The sequence below is a fragment of the Canis aureus genome, chromosome 20, assembly GCF_053574225.1.
Source record: "Canis aureus isolate CA01 chromosome 20, VMU_Caureus_v.1.0, whole genome shotgun sequence".
Taxonomy (NCBI): Eukaryota; Metazoa; Chordata; class Mammalia; order Carnivora; family Canidae; genus Canis; species Canis aureus.
Genome location: NC_135630.1, coordinates 26,519,872 through 26,534,562, shown reverse-complemented (window position 1 = coordinate 26,534,562; position 14,691 = coordinate 26,519,872). Strand labels below are relative to the sequence as shown.

Sequence of the window (14,691 nt, the reverse complement as noted above, 5' to 3'; positions counted from 1 at the left end):
TCCTCAAGCAACTACACTAGATGGTCTCTATTAGCTCCATTTTACAAATAAGGAAACTCACAGAAAGTTTAAATAAATTGTCAAATGCAGGAGACAGGGTTTGAACCCAGACAGCCTAACTCATAAGCCCATGTTTGTAACCACTTGACCGTGAAGTAACCTTTTCATCTTTCCTACCCTCAGCCTCATTTCTGTCCCCAGAGCCATCAGCCCAGCTTTCTCATGGGATTTATATTGGGAGTGAGAGGATAAATCTCAAGGCATTATATTAATAAAGCCAGTTGCTAGCTTGGAAATATTTAAAACGTGTTACAACAAAGCTTTATACTTCAATAGATTCTTCTAAGGTCTTACTGTGTTTCTTTACTCTCAATCACTGACCCAACTGGATTATCTCAGCAGAAATTAGAAAGCGATAATCTACTGTAAACTGACTTAAGAAGAAGAGGAGGAGAACTGCAGTTTTTATTTCTAAAAATAGTCATTTATTATAGTTGTATTAACATGATGTCCTTCTTGCTTTCCACTACCTTAATCTTTATGCCAAAAGGTAAGCCCCAGTGAACTGGGGAGTTTTGCAGAATTCTAGGGAGATATCCTCTGTTCTAAGATAGAGGCATTCTCTTACAAATGTTGGGAGCAGGGGTCATAGTCTATTCTGTAACTATTCGTCATTTCACGACAGTGAGTTAATAGTCATCTTCATCTTTTGACCAAATTAAATTCATTTTTTATTTCATTTCTACATTCCTTAATAACTTATTAAACTCAACACCAAAGAAACAAACAATCCAATCATGAAATGGGCAAAAGACATGAACAGAAATCTCACAGAGGAAGACATAGACATGGCCAACATGCATATGAGAAAATGCTCTGCATCACTTGCCATCAGGGAAATACAAATCAAAACCACAATGATACACCACCTCACACCAGTGAGAATGGGGAAAATTAACAAGGCAGGAAACAACAAATGTTGGAGAGGATGCGGAGAAAAGGGAACCCTCTTACACTGTTGGTGGGAATGTGAACTGGTGCAGCCACTCTGGAAAACTGTGTGGAGGTTCCTCAAACAGTTAAAAATATACCTGCCCTACGACCCAGCAATTGCACTGTTGGGGATTTACCCCAAAGATACAAATGCAATGAAACGCCGGGACACCTGCACCCCGATGTTTATAGCAGCAATGGCCACGATAGCCAAACTGTGGAAGGAGCCTCGGCGTCCAACGAAAGATGAATGGATAAAGAAGATGTGGTTTATGTATACAATGGAATATTACTCAGCCATTAGAAATGACAAATACCCACCATTTGCTTCAACGTGGATGGAACTGGAGGGCATTATGCTGAGTGAAGTCAGTCAGTCGGAGAAGGACAAACATTATATGTTCTCATTCATTTGGGGAATATAAATAATAGTGAAAGGGAATATAAGGGAAGGGAGAAGAAATGTGTGGGAAATATGAGAAAGGGAGACAGAACGTAAAGACTGCTAACTCTGGGAAACGAACTAGGGGTGGTAGAAGGGGAGGAGGGCGGGGGGTGGGAGTGAATGGGTGACGGGCACTGGGGGTTATTCTGTATGTTAGTAAATTGAACACCAATAAAAAATAAATTAAAAAAAATAACTAATGATGAGGAATGTGATGTCTAAAGAGGGTGTGAGCTAAGTTCAGTCCCTTTTTCTAAATTCTTCACGGGTTTCTACTAGTACAAATATCTTAATATTTTATCAAATAGATACTCTTCTTTCTTTTTTAAAGATTTCTTTTATTTATTCACGAGAGGCACAGAGAGAGAGAAGGCAAAGACATAGGCAGAGGAAGAAGCAGGCTCCCTCTGGGGAGCCTGGTGAGGGACTTGATCCCAGGACCCCGGGATCATGACCTAAGCCAAACGCAGACACTCAACCACTGAGTCACCCAAGGGCCCCAAGTAGATACTGTTCTTAAAAATAAAGTAATTTTTATTTTAATTTTTAAAGTACTTTAAAGTACTTTAATTTTTAAAGTAATTTTTATTTGAAAAATAACTTATTTAGTATTCTAATGAATACCAAAAATGATAAGGAAGATTCCATTTGACTTCAATTCTTGTGAACACAAGTTTCTAGTGTATGAAAGAAGTGAGAAAAATCCCCAATTTTCACTATTAGTAACATCTTGTACAACAAGAGAAATAGAATTTCTTTGTGAAGAAACAGACATTTAATTCCCCTCATTATTACACACAAGCCAAAATTCACTAATTCTGACTGAAAAATAGGTAGAAATTAATCAACTATTCAATTTCTGTTAAATTCTGTAGTGTCAACCTAAAGATGAGAGAGTCTCCAGCTGAAGCCTGAGGCTGAGCTGAGGTAAAATGGAACCTGGGTCAGCCTACCCCCTTTTTTATGGCTAATTGTAAAAATTAGGCATTAAACTCAGATTATTCATTTGAATAGATTGATTGAGGGTATTGATTCCTCCATGTAAGACCAAGGCATGACAGGGATGAAATATGTTTTTTTTATTTCAGGGGCTATTTCTTCTTAGTTTTTTCCTTCTAGAAAAAAAGGTAAATTTTTTCATATTAACAGTGATCAAAAATATACCAAAATATTTACTATGGGAATGATCTCATAGTAGTTTTCTAAAGATTGTGGCAAGCATTAAGTGCTGCTTGCTACTGCTATGGATGAAATTGTGTCTCCCTCCCACTGCTTTCCCACCTTCTTACCATAAAGCCCTCTCTGCCAGTATCATCATGTTTGGAGCTAGAGCTTTTGAAGGTAATTAAGTTTAAATGGGATCATCAAGGTCAGGTCCTAATCCAGTAAGATGGATGGTCTTGTAAGAAGTGGGAGAGATCTGTATGTGTGTACATACATGCATTGAGGACATGCCTTGGGGTACACAGTGAGAAGGCAGCCGCGTGCAAGCAGAAAAAGAGCTCTTACCAGAACCTGACCATGATGATATCCCGAACTCAGAATTCTAAAAATCTGTGTTCTCTCTATATCAAAGACCTTGGGTTAAATATGAAATTAACATGCCTGTGATCACTTACATTTTCTAATATTATCAATGTATAATATAAAGTATATAAGATAATCTTTTGGGAACTGAGTCTCTTTCAAAGAACATTAACAAATAAATTGATAAAGATTTTGTCACATAAAAACCCTTGAGTAGACATAAGGACATATCTCAAAAGCAATATGTGAAAGATGAAAAATGTTCAACTTGTTTTGTCATAATGAACCATTCGAAATAAAAATTCAGCCCTTCAATAGATGCAACTCTCTAGTGGAAAAACAACACTATCTTTATATAAAAATCTTTTTAGTAGAACATCATAGGCTCTGTAAAACCGGCTGAGAGGTAAGCAGCACCCAGGACAATAAATAGTTCTAGTAAGAAAAGGAAAGTCTTCTCCTGTCCCTAATGCTATAATAATTACAAAGATAAAAGAAAAGAAGAAGAACATATTCCCCTTGTAAATTGAATATGAGTGGTCTGCAAGGTCCTAACAACCAGGAAATGAGTTTGCTATTTGTTAGCATGTCTCTTGGGCTAAGGATGGAAGGGTACAACATGGTATGGAAGGAAGAACATGGCCTTCTGATGAAGGCAGGCCTGGGTTGGAACCTCTTGCATGATTTCCCTATGTATGACTGGACCATTTCTGAGACTTCCTCTGTTCCCATTTTCATCTCTGCAGCCTGTGGATGATAAAAAATATGGGCCTTGGAGGGCTGTGAGAAATATTTTCTTTATTCATGAGAGATACACAGAGAAAGGCAGAGACATAGGCAGAGGGTGAAGCAGGCTCCCTGTGGGGAACCCGATGTGGGACTCGATCCCAGGACCCAGGGATCACGACCTGAGCCAAAGGCAGATGCTCAATCACTGAGAAACCCAGGTGGGTGAGGCATCTGTGATGTTCCTAGTGTGGTTCCCAGCATGCATCCCACATATTTTGGTCTCCCATACTCACCTTGGTTAAATAAAGAGAATGGTAACTAGTCTGCATTTTTAAAATAATGACTTGGCCTTCTATCAGGAGGAAGAGAGTCTTTCATATGGACCTCATGCCAAGGCCTGGACATTCCTTTTCTCTTTGTCCTCCTTATGACATCACCACCTTCAAGGTTACATCTATGGGCAATTTCCCTAGTCTCAAATATATTTTACTACTATCTTTGACTCTGATTTTTTTGATAGCTATACTTGCTTCATTTTTCAATTCACTAAGCATTCTGATCTATTTCTTACCAAGCAGATTGGAGTTAGTTGTTCACTCAATGTAAAGGAAGGGTTGATTTCAATAATGAAAGAATCTAGGTGTTCATGGAATGTTGTATGAAATTCAGGAAAAAAGAGAGAATAGAAATGGTAGCATCACATAGTGAATAAAAGCCTGTGCTTTGAAATAAATAGACCTGATTTCAAATGTAGACTCTGTCCATTACTAATATGGTAACCTGGGCAGATCCATTAGACCTCTGAGCATCAAGGTTCTCCAATATAAAAATACTCCCATCTCACAGGGTCATTGTAAGGTTGGACAAAATTAGGTACATAAAGTTTTTAGCATAATATCTGACATGTAGTAAGCCCCTGATAAATTGTTATTAATGTAACTCAGATGAGTATATCATTTTGCCAAATTATTACTAGCATGTCGTACCTATGACATGGCATAACTGAGATCTAGGGTGAAAGCAGTAAAAAAAAAGAGGGAGTTAGTTTTTTCTCATGACCAAAAAACTTCTTGATATTTTGTTTGTGGGAGTGTTCTTGGTCTTCCACGTTTTGTGAATAATGCAAACAGAGATGGAGTAAGTAAACAGGTGACCTTCCATGACCTGCTCCCACACGTTTATTGAGCAATCATCATGTTCTAGACTGGATATTCAATGCATTTGTGTTCAGGGTTGAGAGGAAAATGCACACAGTCAATTCTTTCTCCTACATTCCATCTATCTGCTCCATCTTTTTTTTAAAAGATTTATTTATTTATTCATGAGAAACACAGAGAGGAGAGAGAGAGAAACAGAGACACAGGCAGAGGGAGAAGTAGGCTCCCTGCAGAGAGCCTGATGTGGGACTCAATCCTGGGTCTCCAGGATCATGCCCTGAGCTAAAGGTGAAGCTAAACCCCTGAGCCACCCGGGCTACCCTGCTCCATCTTTCCTTTTTACTAAACTGCTAAGATAGAGCCCTGATACCATCCATCAGGACTATTGCCTCCCCTAACTACTCTCCCTGATTCCACTCTTGCTTACCCATCCATCTATTATCTAGCAACAGTCAGAAAAATTTGCTGGAAATATAAATCAGATTTGGTCAGTCCCCTAATTACAAATCCTTTGGCAAAATATTTCCACTTTTTTACCATGGCCTGTGAAGACCCTGAGTGACTAGACCCCTGAGCATAGTATCATATCTGATAGCATGGCCTATGCTCTGGGCTCTAGTCAAATCAGGCTTCCCTGAGCCCCTCTCTCTGAGGGTCAGGTTGTACCCACGTAGACCTGCAAGTCCCTCAGCCTCGATGGCTCAGGCACATTGTCTGGGAATGTGGCTGCTTCTCCTCTCATAGATTTGGTTTTAATGCTCCACCTCAGAGAGGCCCTCCTAGACTATTCCTCTCTAACACGTTCCCACCCTCTCCGCACAGCCCCTTATCCACCTTCTATCAGCAGCACTAATCATTATCATTCCCCCTCTTATTTTATCATTTGTAAGTCCCAGGCAGGAGAGACATTGGTCTGTCACATTGTCAATTGTATTTGCTGCAGGGACATGACACAAAACAAGACCTCCAGAAGTACTCATGGAATGAAGGACTCAAGCATTGGCAAACACAAAAGGGAAAAAATGTTATGTTTTCGTATAGTAAGGGTTAATGGGAATGCAATTTTTTTGAGATTCACAAGAGCATGAAACATGGTACACCTACTTGGTATTAGACATCAGTAATAAATCGCTGTACAAGAAAAGCTGCCACTTCTGCCTCCTCCAGCCTTTCTTGAGCTCAACGGGGCCATGGATGAGCAAGGTACGAGTGGCACCCTCAGATGATGTAGTGCTTTCGCTGTGGGTGTCCACCTCCACAGACGAGCTCTTCCTGCAAGACATCAAACACAGAGCAGTTAGTTACTGGTCAAATACACAATATAGTTTAATGCCAAGTTTCAAGGTTCACACAACACTAAAATGTAGTCTCAACCCCCAAAGCAGAGCTCCAGAGCTCAGAATCAAGGATCCCTGAGTTACAGAAAGCTATAGAAAGAGGTGAGGTCACTTGGGAAACTGATGCAGAGGGAGGACAGTTTCAAGGACAAAGCCCTTGGGCATGCGAACACTTAGAGGTGTGGTGGAGAAAGCTGCAGAGCTAATTGTGAGCCATTAGGTAGGCGAGAGCCAAGAAGCCAAAGGTAGAGCAGATTACAAGAAGGAGAATGAACAACAACAACAAACAGGACAACTTGTGGCCTAATATAAAATATATAATAATATATTTAATAATATATTATAAAATATAATATAATATAAATGTAATAATATTTATGTTAAGATAAAATGAAGATAACTGAAGATCCTGGAAGTTGACCCCCATCTTATCTAATTCAATATTCAAAATTGGGGTAAAAATTCTCAAAGATCAACAAAAATATTGGAAACCTCAGAAAGTTTCTGAACACAAGAGTTTAGCTATTACTTGGCTGAGCTCTGACAGGACTTCCTGGTCAAAATAGGTAATAAAACAACTCAATTGAGCAGAGTGTAAAAATTCTTTCAGAACTAGGACAGGTATTTTCATAGACCCACTGAAAACTGTCTCACAGAGAGAGAGAGTTGGCTCTCTCATGGAGCCAAGAAAGTGTCTCCGCCTCCCCCAAGGATGTATAAAGCCTGCTCCCTTCTGCTCAGCAGCACTGAATCTTATGAACAGGAGCAGCTTTTCAGGAAGCTGGTGCTGGAGTTACTAATTAGTTTCTATGTATTAGAGGAAACAAAAGAAAACAACAGTTCCTGTTATTGCCGGTCTGTTTGGATGGTCAGAAATAGTGGATCAGAAGACTACCTCATGCGCTGAAGCCTTGAATGTCCACCTGTAAGCTCAGCGTGCTTTCTGATTGACGGGAACATCCTTTTCTCTTCAATTCGCGGGACGGGAAATCGAGTGAGTCTACAGCACTTGGCAGAGTACTGTCAAATGCTTGAAGCCTGAAGATTCCGCAGCGGTCCGCGGTCACTGCCATTATGATGTCACATATTCAAAGCTCATGTTGTAACTGCCAAACTGACATACTGGTTTCCTTATCTTGGCCTCCAAGTTTTGACTTTTTAAAAGTAATCATTTTATTTTGAGATAACTGTAGATTCATTTGCAGCTGTAATAAATAACACAGAGAGATGACATCAGTTTTTTTACAGATGGAGTCTTCCAGAGACACTTGCATCACCACAAGGGTCCTTCCTATTCCCCGATTACAACCACACAAATTTCTTTCCCCCTCCACCACCTCTTTAATCCCTGGCAATCACAAATCTGTTCACCATGTGTATAATGTTGCCATTTCAAGAATGTTATACAGATGGGATCACATAGTTTATGAAATTTGGGGATTTCCTTTTTCCCATTTGATGTAACTGGAGATTCATCTAGATGGCTGCAAGTATTCACAGTTCATTTCCTGGTGTCCCTTAGTAGTACATCATGATATGGATGTATCACAGTTTGCTTAACTACCTGTTGAAGGAGTTCGAAGTGTCTGCAGGTTTTGGCTGTCACTAATAAAGCTACTATAAACATCTGTGTACAGGTTTTTGTGTCAGCGTGAAGTCTTCACTTCTCTGGGCTAAATGCCCAGGATGGGAAGAGCCAGGTCATATGCTAGGTATGTTTTTTTGTTTTTGTTTTTGTTTTTTGTTTTTTTATAGTTTTATTTTTTATTTCTTAGGAACTGTCCAACTGTTTTCCAGAATGGCTGTGCCATTTCACATTCTCCCCAGTACTGTGTGAGTCATTCAGTTTCCCCTCATCCACATGAACATTTGGTGTTGTCATTTTTTATTTTAGCTATTCTGATAGCTGTGTAGTGTGATATCTCACTGTGGATTTCACTTGCATTTCCCTAATGGTTAGTGATACTAACCATTGATTTGCCACCTGGACATCTCTTTCAGTGTCAAAGCACCTACAGGAGCCTGTTAAAAACATGTTACATGAAGACAGTGTTCCCTTTCCACTAGGAAACTGATGGTTTTACAGATGAGGAGGCTCCTGTGCATACAGGTTGGACTCTGAATCCAAGCAGCCGTGACATAATATGAAGGATTCAAATCCAACTGACTCAGGAGGTCACACAGCCTCCTGCGAGGGCCCCCCATCCCCACTCTTCCCACCATGGACAGTGTCTTTCTTTGACAACTGTGGAGGACAGAAATTTGATCCTACAGACAAAGTTTGTGGTTTCCCTTACAGGCTCCTGTAACAGGCATGTGAAAACCTATCTTTTATGCCCTACTAGACTCTATGGACCTCAAGGAAGGAGTCTATGTCTGACTTATCATTAAATTCTCACAAACATTGGCACATCGGAGGAATCAAAAAATTCTGTATTGAACAAGTGAATGAAATAGTTTTCTGGCAGGGATGGACAGGGAAAAAGGCATGACATAAAATAGTCTTTCTCTTATTTACTTTATTCATTCAACGGATAGTGTTTGAACCTGTACTAGGAGAAAGGCACTTGATAGGTCTGGGCAACAGGGAGCCAGGCCCAACTCTCACAAAACCAGGATTTAAGTGAGGAGGGGGGAAGACAGATATTAAACAGAGAATGTCATCAATAACTGCCTAACACAGCCTCTGGAAAGTACTGCAGAGGAAAATTAAAGATTGAGGTGAGAAATTTAGGGAGGGGCTTGACACCTGATTTCAATTATGGAGAGGAAGGCTTCTTTGACGAGCTCATTTGAAATGACCTTTAAAGAATAACTTGGGATTACTTAGAAGAGAGAAAGAGGAAGGAAGGGAGGGAAGATACATTTGTCAGTTGAAGGGACAGAATGTGACTAACTGATGTTTCAGAAACATGGAAGACTTTGCTGGATTGGAGACACAGGCAGAAGGTACAGGAGAGTGAAATTGGCCTGTAAATTAGGTAGAGGTGAGAGCACAAGTCCTGGTAGTCCTTTTAGACTTTATTAAGGCTTCTCATCTTAAAACCAAACTAACACAGAAGTGGCATGTAGATAGTGGCCTCCAGGCTTCTCACCACTTTTATTCAGTTTTTAAAAAATATTTTATGTATTTGAGAGAGAGAGAGAGATAAAGAGACAGTGCATGTGCACAAGAGGTGGGGGCAGAGAGAGAGAGAGAGAGAGAGAGAGAAAGAAGCACAAATGGTGCTGAGTGTGGATTCTGACCTGTGGCTCTGTCTCATGATCCTGAGATCATAACCCTGAGCCGAAATCAAGAGTCAGAAACTTAACCAAGTAAGCCACCAGGCACCCCTTTCTCACCATTTTTAAAGGACAAGTGCTAGTCTGGCCATGCTTGACTATATTTAGTACCATGGAGGCTCATTGGGCAACACTTTCTGGCCTCCCATCAAGTACCTGTCAAAATCTATTTCAGGTAAAAAATAATCTATTTCAGGTAAAAAATATAGGCAGACTTATCTCTGTACCTTCCCCAATTCTCAGATTATGTTCCATTCTCTGCATCTCCCTTCAGAGAGGTTAGAGATTTAGAGGCCGGGAAAACTTCTCTCCTTTTAGAATCTCGTCCTGTTGATCAATTCTGATATGCATCAGACTCACTTGGGAGGCTTTTCAGGCACTCATTCTGAAACTGCCTCCCCCAGAGGTTCTGATTCATCAGATCTGGAAAAAGCTCTCTGAATGATTCTTACATGTAACCAGGATTGTGAGTCACTGGTTTTAAGGAATTAATTGAGAAAGATACAGTGTTTGATAGTATCTTCTCCTTGTAGTAAAGCAAAGGAGAGAAAAGTTTGTCTAAGATAAAGGGAGCTTCTTTTACCAGGTCACAGTTACCTTTGCAGTAATAGCTAAAGCTTAATTTCTTCCATAATACCATTGTGATTTATTTTAATTTGATGAATGAGCTCTAAATAGAATAATAATGATGGGGTCTTTTTTCTTTTTTAAAGACTTTATTTATGTATTTATTCATGAGAGACACCGAATGAGAGAGAGAGAGAGAGAGAGGGGCAGAGGGAGAAGCAGGCTCCATACAGGGAGCCCGACGTGGGACTCGATCCCGGTTCTCCAGGATCATGCCCTGGGCTGAAGGCAGCGCTAAACCGCTGAGCCACCCGGGCTGCCCGGGTCTGTTTTCATCTATTTCACCAAACACCTATGTTTTCACCCTAAATATCAAATAAAAGAGATACTCTAAGGTGATCTTTATGCCAGTAATACCGTATTATTGATCTATTGTCCATTTTTGTCAATACCATACTGTTTTGATTATTACAGCTTTGTAATAGATCTTGAAATCTGGGACTGTGATACCTCCAGTTTTTTTCTTTTTCAAGATTGCTTTGGCTATTTGGGGTCTTCGTGGTTCCATACATGCTTATGAATTACTTGTTTTAGTTCTGTGAAAATACTATTAGTACTTTGATAGGGATTCCATCAAATCTGTAGATTATTTTGAGTATGGAACATTTTATTAATACTTGTTCTCGGGATCCCTGGGTGGCGCAGGGGTTTGGCGCCTGCCTTTGGCCCAGGGCGCGATCCTGGAGACCCGGGATCGAATCCCACGTCGGGCTCCCGGTGCATGGAGCCTGCTTCTCCCTCGGCCTGTGTCTCTGCCTCTCTCTCTCTCTCTCTCTCTCTCTGTGACTATCATGAATAAATAAATAAAATCTTTAAAAAAAAAAAAAAAAAAAAAAAAAAAAAAAAAAAAAATACTTGTTCTCTCATCAATAAGCATGGAATATTTTTCCATTTGTGTTGTCTTCAATTTTTTTCACCAATGTTTTATAGTTTTTCAGTATATATATATATATATATATATAATGTCTTTCACTCCCTTGTTTAAGCTTATTTCTAGGTATCTTATTATTTTTGGTACAATTGTTAATGGGACTGTTTCTTAATTTCTTTTTTTCTCTTCATTATTAGTGTATAGAAATGCAGTGGATTTCTGTATATTGGTTTGTATCCTGTGACTTTCCTGAACTCATTTATCAGTTCTAGTCCATTTTTGGTAGAATCCTGAGGGTTTTCTACATATAGTATCATGGCACCTGCAAATAGTGAAAGTTTTACCTCTTCCTTACCCATTTGGATGCCATTTATTGCTTTTTCTTGTATGATTGCTGGGGCTAGGACTTCCAGTACTATGCTGAATAAAAGTAGTGAGGGTGGAAATCCTTGTTTTGTTCTTGATCTTGGGGAGAAGCTCTCACTTTTTCACCATTGAGTATGACATTAGCTGTAGTTTTTCACATAAGGTCTTCATTCTGTTGAGGTATGTTCCTTCTAAACCTACTTTGTTGAGTTTGTATCATGAATGGATGTTGTACTTTTAAATGCTTTTCTGCACCTATTAAGATGATCATGGTTTTTTACCCTTCTCTTGTTGATGATATGTATGATGTTAATGGATTTGTGAATATTGAATCACATTTGCATACTAAGAATAAATCCCACTTGATCATGGTAAATGACTTTTTTAATGTATTGGTGGATTTGGTTGGCTAATACTTTGTTGAGGATTTTTGCATGTATGTTAATCAGAGATATTGGCCTGTAGTTCTCTCTCTCTCTATCTTTCTCTCTCTCTGTAGTGTCTTTATCTGGTTTTGGTATCAGGGTAATGCTGACTTCATAGAATACATAGAAGCTTTCATTCTTTGTTTTTTGAAGTAGTTTGAGAAAAGTAGGTGTTAACTCTTCTTTATATGTTTGGTAAAAATTTTTTTTAAGGATTTTATTTATTTATCCATGACAGAGAAAGACAGAGGCAGAGACACAGGCAGAAGGAGAAGCAGGCCCCATGGAAGGAGCCCAATGTGGGACTCGATCTCAGGACTCTGGGATCAGGACCTGAAGGCAGATGATCAACTGCTGAACCACCCAGGTGTCCCTTAATCTTTGGTAAAATTTACCTGTGAAGCCATCTGTTTTTTGGTAGTTTTTTGATTACTGATTTGATTTCATTGCTGATAATCAGTCTTTTCAAATTTTCTATTTTTTCCCAACTCATCTTTGAGAGGTTATAATGTCTCTAAGAATTTACCCATTTCTTCTAGGTTGTCCAATTAGTTTGCATATAATTTTTTCATAATATTCTCTTAAAATCCTTTATATTTTTGTGGTGTTGTTATTTCTCCTCTTTCATTTCTTTTTAAAATAAATTTATTTTTATTGGTGTTCAATTTGCCAACATACAGAATAACACCCAGTGCTCATCCTGTCAAGTTCCCCCCTCAGTGCCCACCACCCAGTCACCCCCACCCACTACCCACCCCCCATTCCACCATCCCTATTCATTTCCCAGAGTTAGGAGTCTTCATGTTCTGTCTCCCTTTCTGATATTTCCTACCCATTTCTTCTCCCTTCCCTTCTATTCCCTTTCACTATTATTTATATTCCCCAAATGAATGAGAACATATAATGTTTGTCCTTCTCCGCTTGACTTACTTCACTCAGCATAATACCCTCCAGTTCCATCCATGTCGAAGCAAATGGTGGGTATCTGTCATTTCTAATGGCTGAGTAATATTCCATTGTATACATAAACCACACCTTCTTTATCCATTCATCTTTCAATGGACACCGAGGCTCCTTCCACAGTTTGGCTATTGTGGACATTGCTGCTAGAAACATCGGGGTGCAGGTGTCCTGGTGTTTCATTGCATCTGCATCTCTGAGGTAAATCCCCAGCAGTGCAATTGCTGGGTCGTAGGGCAGGTCTATTTTTAACTCTTTGAGGAACCTCCACACAGTTTTCCAGAGTGGCTACACCATTTCACATTCCCACCAACAGTGTAAGAGGGTTCCCCTTTCTCTGCATCCTCTCCAACATGTGTGGTTTCCTGCCTTGTTAATTTTCCCCATTCTCACTGGTGTAAGGTGGGATCTCATTGTGGTTTTGATTTGTATTTCCCTGATGTCGAGTGATGCAGAGCATTTTCTCATGTGCTTGTTGGCCATGTCTATGTTTCCTCTGTGAGAATTCTTGGGTTGTACTACAAAGCTGTGGTCATCAAGACAGTGTGGTCCTGGCACAAAAACAGACACATTGATCAATGGAACAGAATAGAGAATCCAGAATTGTACCCTCAACTTTGTGGCCAACTAATATTCGATAAAGGAGGAAAGACTATCCACTGGAAGAAAGACAGTCTCTTCAATTAATGGTGCTGGGAAAATTGGACATCCACATGCAGAAGAATGAAACTAGACCACTCTCTTGCACCATACACAAAGATAAACTCAAAATGAATGAAAGATCTAAATGTGAGGCAAGATTCCATCAAAACCCTAGAGGAGAACACAGGAAACACCCTTTTTGAACTTGGCCACAATAACTTCTTGCAAGATACATCCACAAAGGTAAAAGAAACAAAAGCAAAAATGAACTGTTGGGACTTCATCAAGATAAGAAGCTTTTGCACAGCAAAGGATACAGTCAACAAAACTACAAGACAACTTACAGAATGGGAGAAGATATTTGCAAATGACATATCAGATATCAGATATCTAGTGTCCAAGATCTATAAAGAATGTATTAAACTCAACACCAAAGAAACAAAGAATCCAATAATGAAATGGGCAAAAGACATGTACAGAAATCCTTTTCATTTATAATCTTGAGTCCTCTCTCTCGCCCTCTCTGTCTTATTTTTAAGGATTTTATTTATCCATGACAGAGACAGAGGCAGAGACACAGGCAGAAGGAGAAGCAGGCTCCATGCAAGGAGCCCAATGTGGAACTCAATCCTGGGTCTCTGGGATCATGCCCTGAGCTGAAGGCAGATGCTCAATCACTGAGCCACCCAGGGGTCCCCTCTCTCTCTGTTTTTTATGAGTCTGGCTAAAGGTTCATCAATTTTGTTGATCTTTTTAAAGATCCAGCTCCTGGTTTCATTCATCTGATTGATTGTACCTTGGTGTGTTTTTTTTTTGTTCTATTTCATTTATTTCTGCTCTAATCTTTATTATTTTATTTCTTCTGCTGGTTTGAGGTTTTATTTGTTCTTCTTTTTCCAGCTTCTTTAGTGTAAGGTTAGGTTGTTTGATATTTTTCTTGCTTCTTGAGGTAGGGCTGGATTGCTCTAAGGTTCCCTCTTAGAACAGATTTTGCTGGATTCCAAAGTTTTTGGACCATTGTGTTTTCATTTTCATTGGTCTCCAATTATTTTTAAACTTCTTCTTTGATTTCTTCGCTTAAAATTTTAAATCTTTGATTACATGTGTACATCAGAAAACATTATGTAATGGCAAGAGCACGAGGTCGGGAATCAAATTATGTAGTTTTAATCCTTCCTCATAATTTACTACCTACATGACACTGGGTAAACTAGTTACACTTCTGAAGCCTCACTGTTGTCATTTATAAAATCAGGATGGTGATAAAAGCACCTGCTTCATAGGGCTGTTATGAGAATTAAATGAGATCATACCGCAGAAATCTTAGTAT

At 39.4% G+C, this 14,691-nt stretch overlaps 1 protein-coding gene across 1 annotated transcript in view; it reads right to left on the bottom strand.

Moving 5' to 3' along the window:
* Positions 1–14,691, bottom strand: part of LOC144291376 (uncharacterized) — an 83,963-nt gene that overhangs the window by 46,977 nt on the left and 22,295 nt on the right. Inside the window, exon 8 of the mRNA XM_077860884.1 lies at positions 5,956–6,123. Within this exon, the coding sequence (XP_077717010.1) occupies positions 5,956–6,123 (168 nt within the window). The remainder of the gene's footprint in view (positions 1–5,955; positions 6,124–14,691) is intronic.